The sequence below is a fragment of the Salvia hispanica genome, chromosome 2 (genome assembly GCF_029641045.1).
Source record: "Salvia hispanica isolate PSC_SH4W2 chromosome 2, Shi_PSC_v1, whole genome shotgun sequence".
In the NCBI taxonomy this organism is placed as follows: domain Eukaryota; kingdom Viridiplantae; phylum Streptophyta; class Magnoliopsida; order Lamiales; family Lamiaceae; genus Salvia; species Salvia hispanica.
In genome coordinates this window covers 25,726,008-25,743,706 of record NC_142693.1, presented here as the reverse complement: position 1 = coordinate 25,743,706, position 17,699 = coordinate 25,726,008, and the positions used below count along the sequence as shown (strand labels likewise).

Sequence of the window (17,699 nt, the reverse complement as noted above, 5' to 3'; positions counted from 1 at the left end):
TGGACTTTTCTTTTTTTTTCTTTTACTTTATTCTCTTTTTACTTAATTCACAAAATAATTCTTTTTTTTTTCTAGCAAAAATCTCATCTCTTTTAATTTATTCTTCTTCAACTGCTTACTTTATTCTCGACTTACTTTATTCTACTCCCTCCGTTCCATAGAAATAGGCCATTTGGGGTTGGCACGGGTTTTAATGTTGTAATTGGTAAAATAAGATAGAAGAAAAAAAAAGTAGTTGAAATTGTGTAGTGGATGGTGGGCCCATAAATGAAAAAGTAAAAAAGAAAGAGAAAAAGATTGTCATAAATGGATATATGACTATTTGTATGGGACAGACAAAAAAGAAAATATGGTCTATTTCTATGGGACGGAGTGATTATTTTTTACTTTATTATATCTCCATGTAACTCATTTAGTACAATTTTCTTAAGAAAGAAACATCTTAATTAACCTAGGGTGTAGATTATATTTGTTTTAGAGTGAATTACATATTTAGGACCTATACTTATCACGACGCACGTTTACAATCTTCATACTTGCAAAATATCATTAGCGGTCTCTATACTTGTACTTATGCATGTTTTAAGGTTTTTTTCACTTTTTGACCTTTTTTGGGACGAAAATATCCCAAAGGGTAAAGGGCAAATTTGTTCACCATTTAATCTCTTTACTCCTCCTTCCTTTTTCGTCTGACTAAAACAAAATTAGAACTGAAATTATGGATTTGTTGTTAATCTTATTTCTTTGTATTCTGTTAAACTTTTTGATCAATTTAATCATATGATGATAGATTTTACATTTTCACGTCGTTTTCCTTCATCACACTGGAGTATTTGTGATTATGCTTCGAATGTAGAGTATTATAATTAAGATCCCGTAAATAAAAGATTAAAAATTTGAATGACAAATTTCAACAAGTGAATATTTGAATCTAATCAATTGTAAAGTGGGAAATATTAAGCGATAAATGGAATGGATGAAATTATGGTAATTTTGGTTGTGTGTATTTAGCAAGTGGGCTGCGCCCGGCGACTTATGTGGGTTCTCTTATCAGAAACTTCTCTTCCCAATTCTAACAAATTCATGTAAAATAAACTTCTTAGCTTTTTAAACTGTCTTATTTACTTGTTCAAATATGTTCCATCTCAAATTTTCTTGTAATTATACAAGTCATTTACAGAAAGAGGAAAGAGGAAGAAGAAAGAAAAAGGAGAGAATATAGTGTATAAATTTGTCCATCATTCATTTGGGGGTATTTTGGTCTTTAAAATGTCAAAAAGTGAAAAGAACCTTAAAACATGCATAAGTACAAGTATAGAGACCGCAAATGATATTTTGCAAGTATAGAGACCGCAAACGTGCATCGTGTAGGTCCTAAATATGTAGTTCATTCTTTGTTTTAATGCTCTCTTTGTTCCACCCGTGACATTCTTTTGGACACAAGATTTAAGAAAATTATTTTTAAAAAATTAAGTGATAAAGTAATAGAAAAATGAAAAGAGAGCCGAATAAGAGCGAGTGAGTAAAGTGGTTATTTATTTGCCAAAAAAATTGAATGACACAAGGAGTATTTTTTCCTTTTTTGTTCTATTAATCCAATCTCATTTTTTATGGATTTCTTTTATTTATTTTTTTAATCCATATTACATATTATTATCTTTTCTTTTCTTATTTTCGTATAGCCTTTTTTATCTCATGGATAACAAATTGCTTTATTTTCTTTATTTTATCAATTTATATTACCCCACATCTTATTTCATTCTTATTGAAATGGATCCTTAAAATAGTTTATGAAATCTAAACTTTATTTATATTGCTTTTATATTTATTTATTTTTAGTTAGAGTCAACCTTTTTATATGATTTACATACTTAATTTTGGTGATTCATATTTCATCTTATTTCATCGTACCAAAATGAACATTCAAAATGAATATTTTTAACACCTAAACATATAAAATACTCTGATATGTTTACTATAGTTAATTTATCTTAAATAAATATTAAAAATATTTTATGGTATTACAAAATAATTTTACTACTTTGGCAGAAGAAGACGACGTCAAACAACATCGTTTTCAGATTTTTTTATATTTTTTATTATAAAATTACAATTTCACTCATCATTAAAATAAAAAAGCATTATTTATTCTGATTTCGCCCCTCTAAATTTGTATCCTAGATCCGTAATGCAAATAGAATTCAAAAATCTAATGATTTTCCATCAAAAGATTTACTAAAATATTCACGAAAACAATCCAACTATTTGAATAAAAAAATGGAACACCATTTTCAGTATTCAAACTATATTAGCTACAAAAAAAAATGGGTGGAATTTGGAGTGGATTGAATTGTTTTCGAGAACAAATGATGAATTTCAAATGGATTAAATATGTGTGGTTAAGGAAGCTTGTGATGGAATAAAGGTAATGGTGGTGGTTAAGATGGTGAAATCACATGATAATTTGTCTGCTAAAATCCACAACAAATCACGAGGAGCAATCCACCTTGAGCATGAATTTTTGTATATAATCATTGCAAATTATTCAATTTAAATAAAATAATAACAGCCTAAAGATACACCAACTATTAATTTATTAGTATGATTTTTACCATGAATTTTAGTCTATAAAAAAAAGCAAAATATTTGGATCGTAGAAAATTGATTACGTACTAAAAGTTATATACATTTTTTACCACATTAAAAATTTATAGTAGTAAAAACCTGAAAGGGCCAATAGTTGATAAGTACTATAGCCCTTTGATAAATAGTCATTTCAATCAATTTTTTTGAGGCATTTGTTTTGGATATAAATATTTAGAAATATTGAAAATTGTTTCGTAGAGTACTTAACAACATTTTTAAAAATAATTTAACAAATCTAAAAAAAATTATTATTTTACTTTAATTCTTTAAATTAATTTTACAGAAAAAGGAATAACAATAACATAGATGTGATTAAAGTTCGACATGGAGCAAATTCATAGTAATTCTCAAATTTAACTAATGAAATATGAATATAAGTAAAAATTCTAATTTTAGCTTAAAATTAATAAAATATTTATGAAAGAAAAAATAATTATTTGAGGGCCCCTCCACCCCTATGTAAATGGTGTGAAGAATATATTATTAGTTGAAGTTGTGTATAATAAAAGTATCTTCAAAACGTGATATGTTATGAAATAACTGAAAGGATCTGTTATGAATAACGGGATAAGTTTAAATTATTTGTCCATATCACATTTTTCCGTCACATACTACTACGCTTTTTCCTCATGTATCATCCAAAATCTTTTTTTGTCATATTCTGTATGTTATAAATATTTATTTACTATTTTAGACAAATCTAGTAGTATGTAGTAGTATTAAAAAATTGCTTATTCAAAAAGTAATTAGTGATAAGAAGAAAAAGTTGCTAACAAAATTAATTAGTGATAAGAAAAGGCGGTAAATTTATTATTTTTGTCCATAACAATTTCATGGAAATCCAGATAATTATTAATTTGCATTGTTGACAAAATTATAAGTTTGACATCATTTTTTAATAAATTAATTTACACTCATGTAGTATAAAATATATGCTTCATGGAGAATAAGTTTTATCTCAAAATTAATTTGGATTTTCCTTTTAATTCCTTTTAGCAAATTGAAATAATGTGTGTTTGTGCAGTGAGTGCTTATGATAGTACTCCTACTATTTAAATTATTTTTTTTTATAAAAAATGTTCTAAACAAGAATTAGCATGCAACAAAATAGTAATAATACAAAAGCGGTTTTAAAATAGAATAGTAACAAAAAAACAACGAAGTCCACTGACTTTATACGATGAATTATATTGGACTTAGTTTCCTAGAAAGTTAGTATTATTTGTCACATATATCTTAATATTTATATCTATATTTAAATATAATGGATCTGATAATTGAGATCTGATAGATACGTGTATTCATGGCTCATCTCATGAAATGGTATCCAATGCAAATGTCAATGTGCATCCTTCTCCTACCACATATATAAATTAATTATAAATTATTATATCAAGATAGAATCAAATAGAAATCTAATCTGGAATATTATATTTTTTATATGATTTACGATTTTCATGAAATAAATATTTAATCGTAATGTACAATACATATACATCTTTGACATTATTTGATTAGTTATGATATACACATAGAAGAGAATTATTAAATAAAATAAATCTCTTTATATTAATTAAATTCAACTAGGTATTACTCCCTCCGTCCGCCATTAGGAGTCTCATTTGTTAGCGGCACGGATTTTAAAAAATGTTAAGAAAAGTTAGTGGAAAAAAGTTAGGGGAATAGGGGTCCCACTTATATATAGTTTTAAATGAAATGTGAGTGGAATGAATTAGTGAAAGGTGGGACCCTATTACCATTTATGGTAAAAGTGAATCGGGACTCCTATTTGCGGACGGACTAAAATGGAAAAACATGACTTCTATTAGCGGACAGAGGGAGTATATGATAGTAGTATATTAAAACGCTTTACTACACAAAAATAAATTTAGTGATAAAAAAACACTTATAAATCAATTTTGACCATCCATTTAATCAAGATATCCGATAAAAAAATTTTATCGTAATGTAGTTTTTGGCGACACATTCTTATAATTAACAATTATTTGTATTTGAATTTATCTCTTAGAATTTGAAATTTAGGCATGGCATGGAGTTTTAAAAACATAGAAACATGGTTAAGGGGGTTGGAATTTGGGGGGTGGGAGAGAGGTGGGAAACATGTTGAGATTAGATAATTAATGTTTTTTGGAAACATCCTCGTTGATTAGAATTGGAGTAAAATCCTAGCAGTAAAAATTTAATAATTTAGAAGGTTACCATGTGATATGTCTTATAATTATCAATTATAGTTCTAGAAAAAGTATAAAAAAAAGAGAATATTTTCATAATTATAATTGATTAGATACACCACATTCCAATATGTTTAGAGATAGATAATTTTACTATATGAAGCTATAATAGTCTTCAGAAAAACAAGACATAGGTATATAAACTTTTACACAATGATCCACATAAAATTAATACTGAATGTTAAAATAAATTATACAGTGTAAATAAAAAACAGTACTACTATTTAGTAAATTAATATTGAATATTAAAATATATTATACAAATAAAAAATAATTCTACTACTACTATTTAGTAGAGGCTGAAGCCCCTCTTAGCTCTTACTATTAATTAATTATCACTAATTTTTAATTGTGTTTTTGCCATCTTTTTTATTTTCTTGGATAGCATCGATTCTCTCTTCCTCGGATTAAAACAAAAAGAGATTCTTCCTCGTAATCCGCATGTACAGTAGTAGTAGTTTTCGTACATATGAATATATTTGAATTAGAAATAATTGTGTGAATATAATACCATCCCTATTTGCAATGTGATTATACGTATATTACTTAGATTTTTTAGGAAAATGCATTCCAAAAAGGCTTTGGAGCAATTTATAAAGGCTTTATATTTCTCCTGTGACGATGCTGATTTGAAGTCTCGGTCCATTGATTAAGAAAAATGTATTTATTACTATCAATTACGCACCACTTCATTCATATGCACTATCATTCAAGTCTAATACATCAAATTTACACTCATTTTCTATTTCTAACATTGTAAAGCTACGATCGGAAACTACATATGATACACAACTGTCATCGTGGATGAAACAAGGGTGTTTCACGTTTGAGGTCAATCAACCTAGCTTTTTAAAACCTTCGGAAAGGTACTCAGCTTAAACTACGAAACGACGTTATTTTATCCACCTTAGTAAACATGTGTCGCATAATCGTATTTGGTTGTTAGTCGTAATGTCCAACACTATTAATCAGCTCCGAACCAAAATTATCACAATTTCAATTTTTTAGACTCAAATGTAGTAGTAATATTTATTCTCAAAATCATAATAAAACCACTAGCTATACCCTCCACAATTTTTTTAAAGTTAGATTTCAAGGCGAAAAAAAAGAAATTAAACCGACAAAAATAGAAAGTGGGGAAAAAGCAAGATGGTTTAGAGCCAAAAGCGTGTGAGGGGATGGTGGTGGAACCCTTTCATTTTAGCACTTTTATTACTTTTTCAAGTAACGTAACTTCTAAACTTGCTTTTGATGCTAATCAATCTCTCTCTCTCACACACACACACTATACATATATACTTACCAATCTTCATGTGGACTGAATTAATTAATTAATTAATGTAAGACACCTCATAACTAAGGTGAGTATAAACAGCAGAGCATTATTACTTTAGACAGCAATGGGAATAATGAGACCAATTGTCATCTAAGTTAAGAATCTCTTTTTTGGTCTAAAATATGATACATTGCTTCTGATTTCTGCATTAGAAGTGTGATCGCTAAGATTTAGTGATTCTCTAAGATTGTGGCTTGCTCTTAATGAATATGGAGTATATAAATCATCGACATTTTGGTGGAGTATATCGTAATTCTCGATAAAGTATTAGAAGTACGATATAATCATCACTTTGGTAGTGTAGGAGACTTGGAGTTTTATTGAAACAATATTTTCGATATAAAATGATTGGTATTTAAATATATTTGTCACAAAAGTTGGGTGTATCATAATTTACAATATACGTACTAGATTTTAGTATGGTATACCGAAATATAGTAGTACGAAATAATTGAAAATGCTTCTACCAAAATTAAATATATTTACAAATTTGAATATAGTGTTTTATTTATATCAATATTTGTATATACTCCTATTATACAGTATAATATTTTCATTACTTCTCTTACCACTCTAGTGGTAGCGTAACTCATAGCTTTGATGAATTGCAAAATCTAGGGATGAATAGTAAAGTTGGAAGATTGCAACTTGTAAAATCATTAAACCCTCAAAACAAGCAAGAAAAAAGCACTTTTCAAGCTTCCTTTTTTAAGCTTAAGTCATCATAAGTGAGATACAAGGAAAAGGGAAGTGGATTTAAATAATGAAAATTGGTCTATTTCATTTTACTCAAAGTTATATCGACTCACAAAACATACAAAATTCAATGCGTAAATTAATATCCAATCAAAATCCAATGGATAGGAAATTAAAGGCTTGGACTTAATTTTAATGTAGCACTCTATATATATTCACTTTACCAATAAAGAATATCATGATATTATTAAACAAAAATAATATAATAATTAATATTCAAAATAATCTAATAAAAAAAGAAAGAGAAGGCCCCACATTGTCACATAGACATCAATAAATATAGATCTAGATCCAAATCTCTACACGATTACACTGACAAACAGTGTCACACGAAACTTTTCTATATGGACATGGCACGGAAATTGTAACAGAAAGCTATGTCTTTTAGACAAAAATTCAACTAATAATAAAGAAAATACGAGAGATGGTCCCACGTTACACGAACAGGTTAATAAAACTATCTAAATTCTATACGAGATTATCTCACGCTAAACTGTTTTAAGTGATTGAAACAAGCAATAACTAAATGGGAAAGGAAAAAAAAAAAAAACTTTCAAAAACATATAAAATTATTGTCTCAAACAAGTCAATAAACACAAAGATATATCCAAATTTTCACACGATCACACTGTGAAGTTCTCTTAAATAATATTCCCCTAACAAAACTCGTCACGAAATTGTAACAGAGAATCTCACGACTATTTTTTCTGACCCAAAGGGATCGATCTCATCCCATTAAAAAGTGTATTATCAAAATAGGAAACAAATCATGAGAAAAAGAAAACAAAAAAAAATCTTTTCAAGAATGGCAAATTTAGCCTTAAAAATAGCAAACCAACCATAAATTTTATGTGCCAAACAACCAATAATGAAAAAGAAAAAAAGTGAGAGATGGCCCACGTTATCTCAAATACGTCGATAAACACAGATCTCGATCCAAATCCTCACACGTTCACACTGTTAAACGGTCACACAAAATTCCCCAAGCGAAACCCGACACATAAATTAGAATAAACAAAATCCCACAATCGTCTTCCGGCAACAAAAGACATTTATCTCATCCCGTAGAATGCAGATATTAAAACAACAACAAACAAATGGAAAAAACAAACAAAAATTCCTTTATTAACAATAAATTCAACCTCTAAACCCGCAAAATCACCGCAAATTTCACGCGCGAAACAACCTACAATCCAAAAAAATGAATAAACGGTCCCACATTATCCCAAAACACCCGATAAACACAAATCCAGATCCAAATCTCCACACGATCGCACCGTTAAACCGCCCCACACAAAACTCCCCTAGCAAAACCCGACACGTAAAACCATATCGACAAATCCCCACACGACCACACCGTTAAACCGTCTTGAATCCATTATCCCGAGCCAAAACGCGTCGTTCTCATCCCAAACAAAATTATGCAGCCAAAACAACAAAATTAACTAAAGCAAAAAAGAATCCAAAACCACTTTTCATAAATAGTAAAACCCCAAATTCCATGTGACCATTGGAAAAAGCAAATAACAAAAAGTGATTACATACAAACAAAACTGTGAGTTTGAAGATGATGCTGAGATTAAAAAGCAATAGCCCAAGATAGAGATGCATCTTCTCCAAAAGCAAATTCTATCTCTTGACATAGACATGTTACAAAAGTTCTTCTCATCTTTGTGTAAGAATAAAGAAATCCCACCCCACATTTTTCCTCACTCAATTACCTTACCCCCCACGCCTCCTCCCCCCCCACCCCACCCACCCCACCCCACCCCACCCCCCTACTATACATATATACACCAATAAATTTCACATTTCAACAAACCATCTCATTTTTTTTTTCACATTCATAAATCTCCTTTCCCTCTTTTTCCTTCTCTCTCTCTCTTGGCCCCCCCATCAGCCCCCCCTGGCTCGCGCAACGATGTCTGCAGATCTCGAGATCAGAGCCGTCCCAATCACGAAGGCAGCGGCGGCGCCGCCAATTTCTCAAGATTCCGACAAAATCAGCGAGTGCTGCACGCCGAAGTCGGCGGAGCACCGGATTCCGGCGGTGGTGAGCTGCCCGCCGGCGCCGAGGAAGCCGAGGCGGGGGAGCCTCCTCGCGTGCAAGAGGAGGCTCTACGAGCTCGACTTCTACGAGGCCGTGGCCGAGGACAAGATCGAGTCGTTTTTCCGGAGGGCGGAGGTGAAGAGGAGATGCGTAGTGTAATTAACGGCGACGGCGGCGGCGGCGGCGGTGGTGGTGGTGGTGAATTTTTATTTTTTTTTTAAATGTTTTTTTTATTTTTAAATTGATAGTGAATGTGAATTAGTAATTGATTGGCTTGATGAAAGGTTCAAGCTTATATGATTATTATGATCTTCTTCTTTTATGATTTGTGTATACTTTTTTTTTGGTTTTTAGATATAATTGAGCTCTCTTTGTGATGAATTTCGATGACCAAAGTTTCAATTAATTCATTCATCAACTATAAAATTTTCAATTGATTCAGGTGGAAAATTTTGGATTCAAAGTTTTATTCCTCAATTAATTGTTACATTTTCATTTGATTTGAGAATTTGAGTGACACTTACCGGAAATAGAATAGGAACCCACGACTAGAAAAATGACACCTGGAATTTCAATAGTTGGAATTAGTAACTGATTTGGGCGGATGGTGTTTTTTTAAGAAAAATACGAAATTTTGCTAAGTTTTATATATTTATATTTTCAAAGATCAAATTTGTGGGTAGTACTAAATTTTTTAACTACTAATTAAGTAATTCATTGGCTTAAATTTCTTTATTTTTCGATCTCTCCGATTTTGTTAGTGTGAGATGATTTTGGTGATGAATGATCATGACAACTATGGTTGTCTTTTTTGAATTGGGAAAACACATATTTTATCATACTTTGAATTCAATTATTTATTTATGTGGTTAGGAAATTGCTGTCTCACTATCGATTAAATTAATTAATTTAAAATATTACGAACTGATCCAAATCGTGGCATGTGGAATGTGATCCTCAGCATCATGTTATAAAACATTATTTCATTAACTAACAATTTTAAAAAATAAAATAAAGTGCCATTATTTTTGTAACGTAGCCACAATATATATTAAAAAGAAAAAAACATTATTTCATTATATACCAATTTTAAAAAATAAAATAAAGCACCATTATTTTTGTAATGTAGTCACAATATATTAAAAAGAAAAAACATAAAATAAAATAGTTATTGTCGTAACTGATAGTTTGATTGTTTTTAATGTTATTGAATGGAACTAGTACTAATCAAGGAGTATTCAATAGCCAAAAAATTAGATAAATAAATGAAGTGTAATATATTTGTGAAAAACAGTTAAATTGATGACTTTGAGAAAAAAAATTATAGGTGAGGTTGGTTAGTTGCTTTTCTTTCACGGAACGTACTTTTCCAAATTAACTAATTAATTATTAGTTAATTAATTACTATAAGAAGACAAATTATTATTTAAATTTTATGTTTTGGAAGAAGAAAATGGGAAGTTTTGATGGGATCATCAATGGTAATATTGTATGGATTAAAATATAATTAGTAGGTAATATGGTTGATCTGAATGAGATTTGAGTGACTGACACGTTTTTGGGATTGATAAATTGACTTCTACTAATTGTCAGTAATATTAATAGTTCAATGTGAAACAGATTAATTTGTAGGTCAATTCGGATTATTTTGACACGCAGTCACAAATTTTCATATGTATTATTTATGTGTGGTGAAAACTAATCATATAAAGTCTAGCTAGCATCTATAGATAAATACTTATATTTGTTGTATTTTATAGTAATAATTTTTCACATAACATGTACTCCACTATAGAAATGTGTCAAGTTCCATTCATAATTTCATATATGAGCATACTCAAATTTAATTACTACTATCAAAGTAGCTGATAAAATTATAAATTAATATGTCATCTAAATCCATATACGAGTGACACTTTGTAAAATTGTTGCATTAATTAGACGATTTGAAATAATTTTGTACAATATTAATAAAATACAAGTACTAAAAAGATTGCTTGATAGTATGAATTTTTTTACGAAGAACGGAAATTTAAAGGTTACGGTCTCGAGCTCGAGATCTTTGATCTCGATTACTACGCCAACACATGTACATTATCTTTTTTTTATCTGATGAATGTGTATGCATGTATAGTAGTAAAATTTACTCTACTCTACATATTCACACAAGTAAAATAATATAAATCAGTATTCATGTATAGTATTTTATTAGTTCCAACATCGTGGCTTAGTATATCTACACGTTCACTAAACAATGAGATTTTTTGCTTGATTAATCATCGTTTACTTTTAAATAAAAAATTGAAAAATCAGTAAGATTCAATTTAAATTTAGTGTATACATAGGCATGTTACCCACTAGTGATAATCACATGGCTGCCTAAATTCTATATATAGCATATAGGCATTATTTTATTTGTTTATTTATAATAAGTAGGAAAATAATTTAATTATTTTAATCTTTTGATATGAGCTAATTTAATTAATACCCCAGTCATTATTTATATTTATTGTGGTTACCTTACTAGCTAGCTACTACTATTACTAACATAATCAATCTCACAACATTCATACTGTAGATAGATTAAGCCGTACTTAAATAAATAAAATTACCTAATTATTAATTGTAATTGAATACAAGTGTGGTGGGGAAGGATGTGGTTGAGGTGCCAAAATCAACTCTGACAAAAGGGATAATCATTGTTGTAAATTCATGAATATGTGATCCCTATTTCTATATATCCATCATCTTTAATTTTATGATGGGATATACTTCATGTAATTCAATGAATGAAACTAAATATCTCCACATTTTCCAAGAGAAATGCTCATTGTACTTCATTTGTATGGTATGAATTTTTAGGAAAATATTACTTTAAAATAGTTAATATTATATCATTTTTAAAAAAGAGTTAACTATATAAATGGTCTCTGAAGCATAATAATTTTGGAAAATACTTAAAAGCATAATAAATATTTGATACAAATATGTTATAATTTAATTAAATATTCTTATAGTTACACTTTTTTATTTACGTAGGTACTCCCTCCGTCCGCCATTATGAATCCTATTTCTTGGTGATACGAGTTTTAAGAAATATGTTAGGAAAAATTGGTGGAATATGGATCCCACTTGTATATATTAATTTAAAAAAATGTGAGTGAAATGATTTAGCGGCATGTGAAATCCTATTATAAAAGTGAACTAAAAATATAAATAAAAAACCGAATACAATAGAGAATAAATAATACTAATGGCCAAAGCTCATGCCATGAGGTCATCCTAGTGCTCAAGAAAAAAAATAAGACAAAATATATAATAGTACTAAATTTAAATAAAAACTAAAAGTATGAACCCAATTTAAAATCATGTTTTGAGCTTGGTTTTTTCTTGTTCTCTTTTTCCTAATTATAATTATATTTCTAGTACTTTTAACAAAGGAACAAATCACTTTGGTTATTTAATAATTAAGTTGTTATTTTCAAGATAAGGTATTCCACAAACATATTAATATGCCCAATGAAATTAAAATGTTGAAAATCTATAGATGATTGATGGGTAACCTCTCTCTCTCTCCCATTCTCTCATTTTTTTAGTATCGTTATATTATTAAATATATTAATATTGAATAGTTAAAAATAAAGTACGAGTCAGAGGAATAATTGTGTGTAAAAAATTAATAATTACTTTTGATTGAGGCTTAATTCATAAGCCAACAACCTTGTCTCAATTTTTTACTGACTGAAGCAAACAATTATACTCCCATAAAACAATCTTCTAACCTATGTTTGTCGGAACCAACATAGTTAATTTATGGGTCTTGCATAAGGGAAAAATGTTACTTTTCCACTCAAGTTAAAAAGAAATTCTCAATAACAAAAGTTCAATTATTACACCTTAGATGTAGCTTACAATGTGGTTAACTATAAGTTAGCGCGCTTCGAATTCACAAAGAGACCTGCGAGAACGGGTGATTGCACCCGGATCATTAAGGAGGACCTAATTTGCTTTTAGGATCGGCCAGAAATGCTATAATAGCCTTAAAATATATAAAAAACTTTATATTGAAGAAGAAAACGTCAAAAACGACTTTCGTTTTATGATATAAAACAAATTGATAGTGGAACACAATACTAGAAAGCTGAAAATGAATTGTGGTCCAAACAATCACTCCATTGCTCAAATTTAATGAATTGACCCCATTATTGTCATTTTATAATTTGGGAAAAATTGCTTTTTTTCACCGAATGAACGTACCAAAAACTTGATCGATATTGATTAGTTAGGTGTTCGGATTCTATTTATAAAAAGAGAACCAAGATTGCCTTACAATATTCAAGTTAGACAAACTGGAATACTTCTACCTAGGTAACTAGTTGTAGTATAATACTTCTATGTTATGAGAGAGAAGTTGAATATATAATTAGTGGAGTAATAATAATGGTGTTTTCATATAAAAGAAATGCTTAGAGCCAAAATTTGGCAAGCAATAAAGTAGTAGTAATACAAAATTAGTTTAGAACTTAAACATCAAAAAACAACAAAATCAGTATAACGAAAAAAACAAACTATGTATTATAAATCACTACATAAGAAAGGTAACGAAAGAGCACGAGAAAAAAGAATTAGAAGGGTACCGCATAAAAAGTGCTAGTGTTATCTGTTAATCTCATCCACCAAAAGAATATGATTGTAGCGATCCGGTTCCCAGACTGATGGCTATCCGCACACGCATCACAAGTCTTTTCAGTGTGTGTTGTCCTCACTCATACGTTCTCTGAAATACTTGATAGGAGTGACCCACAGGCTAAACACGTTAAATCTTGGAGTTCTGATGACATGGACACCATAAAAAAAGATTTATGTTGTTTGTATGAGCTGTTATGCTCTCCTCGAATATGCAGTCTCATATATATATCCTCAAAATTCCTCTTTTTCCAATTTTTTAAAAATTCAATTCAGTCACAAAAGCATGTGAGCACTCTCTACTCTTACTTTGGATGTTTCAATCAGACCACATAAGGTAAAAAACACAAAATCAACAAATCCATCTAAATAACTTTTAACCAAAATTCAAATAACACATTCATTGATCCTAGATCTATAATTACATATAAGCTTTAATATGGCAATATAAGCGCATGAAATTGAAATGACACATTAATTAAATTTTATACATTTTGTTTAAATTGCACAAAAAAAGTGTATACTTTCTTATACCTTTTTCCAATTTCTAGTTTAAGGTTTTTTTCAGTTACCAAATTTCTCAAATAGTGGGGGTGGGTGGTGAACCATATTATTTAAATGTATCATAAAAGTGTATATGGATGGCATTGAAACAACACTCATGTGATGTGCTTATATAGGACCATTATCTTAAAGGGACCATGTGCTTCTATATAATCAATTAGAAAATGCCAGCTTGACATTTTCTATGTTTGTCCTAAATTAATGTGAATGCCAAATAATCATGATATTAGTTAATTAAAAAAATTGTACTAATCTACAATAATTGTGGCATCCACGTTAAATAATTTTTATTGTATGGGATAAGATCAACCTTTAAAAATAATGACATAATGTTTATTATGATGGTATGGATTTATTTATTTTTAATATATTTAATAAAACATCAGTTATGGTTAGTTTATGATTATACAGATTTATTTATTTTTAATGTAACTATAGATGAAAGCAACGACCATAGAAAGTTAAAAGAAGTGGAGTAGTAATTTATGAATCCTCTTGAGTCAAAAACATCAGTCGAAAAGTACACATATAGTTGTCGAATGATGTGATACTCATAGAGTCATACTAAGCCAAAAATAAGTCTATATTCTGAAAAAGAAAAAAAAAAATTCACATATAGTGTCATCCAAAAAGTACGAAAATGAAATAATTGCTTTTAGTGCTGAAATTGAGGCATTGATTTTGACCGCCCAACAAAAAAAATTGGATAGGTATATCCTTTAAAAAATTTTAAATATAGGAGATGGAATATCAATTTCATAGAAATAGGTTAATTAGGAATGACGCCAATTTTAATATTTAATTGATAAAATAAGAGAGATTTAAGAAAAAATACTAATTGAAATAATATAGTGAATGGTGGAACCTAAAAATGATAAAGTAAAAAAAAAGTTTTATAAATAAATATAGACTATTTTATTTTTATGAGACGGGCGTAAAAGGAAATTCGGCTTATTTTTGTGATGAAAAATGTATAAACATATACTCCACTGTACGCTCGACTTAAACACAAACTAGTTCATTGCTAAACACAAAGTACGTATAAACGGTATTCATTTTTATAAGGATAAATTGATTTAAATAATTCACCAAGTTTGATTAATTTTTGGTCGATCTTGTATTTCCGTAAAATGAGTGGCATAATTTTAGCATTTTCCTTAATTGTCTCGTATTCTCATATTTGGAGGAAATTGTGTATAATATGACGGGCATAGAATACTATGTAAATGTTCGGCTACTTAAACGATGTTGTTTAATAAACATTGTCCGTCTTCTCTTTAATGATTAGACATGTACATGTCATATCAATAAATTTAAACGAGTAATAATACTCTGGAATTAATCGTCATGTGATGGTTAAAAAAATAGTATCAAAATTGTTGTGTAAATTCCATTTTTAAAATTATGGAATTGATCTTTAATGGGTTTTTTATATTTTTTTCCTTTTCATAATGATACCTAATACCTCTATCTGATTTAAAAAAAAAAAAAAAAAAAAAAAAAAAAAAAAACCAAGTGAAATGCGTCTAGCTAGATTGTCCAAATTTGCTCTATTAATGATCAAGATTTTATATTGTATACTATCTAAGATTTAGGTATTACTAGATCTGAACCCACATGATTGAATAGGTAACTAAGTTTTAAAATATTCAAAAACAAGGAATAAATTATTTTGTAGCCGCCAAAATCACCGATTTAAAATATGCATGTATCATAATCAAAAAAAATGTACTCCATCATACTATAATTTACATAAATAATTTATATACAAGCCCATCTCAGAAATTGTAGCCCACAATCTTTTTGTCTTATTAATTAAACTAATATAATGTCAAATCATGTCTATCTGTGTATAAGGACAAATATTTTTTTTTTGGATCTGAAATTTAGAAGATGATACATATAACTCATATTTTATAGACTTAAAGACTTTATTTTCGTCTTCTACTTCGACAGTGCCACGTGGAATTATAATTTTCCATATAATTTTTCATTATTCGAGCTAATATCTTGGTACAAAACTCAAATTTCCACTTTTTAAAGGGTTAAAATTACAATTTTGAAATAAATTTTTTAATGTGCGATAATATTAAATATTAAATAATAAATCAAATGGGACTAGTCCACCAATGAAATTATTAGAGCACCACTAGAAATCAATTATAACGAGGGTAAAAACTTGTCTATCAAAAGTAGTACAAATTCAATTATAGTTCAAGTGTTATTGGACACAAGCAAAAGGAGTCAAAATGAACCTCGATAATATGTTATCAAAAGTCATCAAATTATTAGTGACCTTTGTGTCTTTTAATTGTGCAAATTAAATAAAAAAAAATAAAGAAAATTGTACAAAGAACTATTCCAAAACTTTGTGGAAAAGAAATTTTCTAATTTCACTTTGGGATTTCTTTTTCTACGAAATAGAATCGTATTTATTGAAGCACCAGTTAAATTCTGAGGTTTTTGACCCAAAAAATACTCATTTTACTATTAGTTCGTGTGAAGTATCATATTTCAACTAGATATTTGATAACTCTAATTATGAATTTGTGTTTTTTTAAAAAAGTTTATTTAATTAGACTTAACAATTAATTGTTATGTCAAAGTATATATATAGCATCTTCTCAAAGAGATTTTGTAATGACTGGTTTTGGGCCTTTAGTTGTCCAAGGCCCATGTACTTGGGCCTATACTAGAAAAGGCCCAGTAGCTCATAAGTATAATCATTTCCTACTACCCATTTTATTACAAGACGAAGGCCCATTAGCCCATAAGTTATTTCAAAATAAAAAATACTCCCAACGTCCCACAAGAATATACACTCTTTCCTTTTTAGTCCGTCCCACGAGAATATGCACTTTCCAATTATAAAAACTCTTTTATCGCTAATAAGGTGAGACTCGTTCCCTACTAACAATACTTTAATTATTTTTTTCTCTCTACATCTCACTTACTTTACCAATTTTGTATTAAAATCTATGCCGAACCCAAAGTGCATATTCTTTGGGGACGGAGGGAGTAAATAAATACGGATTAAAACTTTATTGAAAATAAGTAAAATTATTTTTAAAATATTCACGGGAGGATAAATTTAAATCCCATGCATTTCTTTGGATTCGGCCATATATTTAAAATGAATGTATGAATCATCATTCCATTTTTATAAATCAGTCACTATAATCATTTTTTGTTTGGATTAATGATGTGCATGTGCTATTACTATGTAAAGTTAAACAATGTAACAACATAATTTTTAAGAAATCAAAAGGTAAAAACCACATTAATTTATAGTACTATATATTCATTTTCTCCACCCAAACCATGGAACATGAGCTCCACCAAACTTTGAGGCAAATACTAGATAAAAAAAACATTTACAACAAGTTAAAATCAAATAAAAAATTAAAGT

The 17,699-nt window shown here is 28.9% G+C and overlaps 1 protein-coding gene across 1 annotated transcript; it reads left to right on the top strand.

Moving 5' to 3' along the window:
- Positions 1-8,847: 8,847 nt before the first annotated feature.
- LOC125201727 (cyclin-dependent protein kinase inhibitor SMR2) lies at positions 8,848-9,421 on the top strand. The gene has a single exon (XM_048099959.2). It carries the CDS (start codon positions 8,912-8,914, stop codon positions 9,197-9,199), a length of 288 nt encoding a protein of 95 aa, XP_047955916.1. The 5' UTR covers positions 8,848-8,911; the 3' UTR covers positions 9,200-9,421.
- The last annotated feature ends 8,278 nt before the right edge of the window (positions 9,422-17,699 follow it).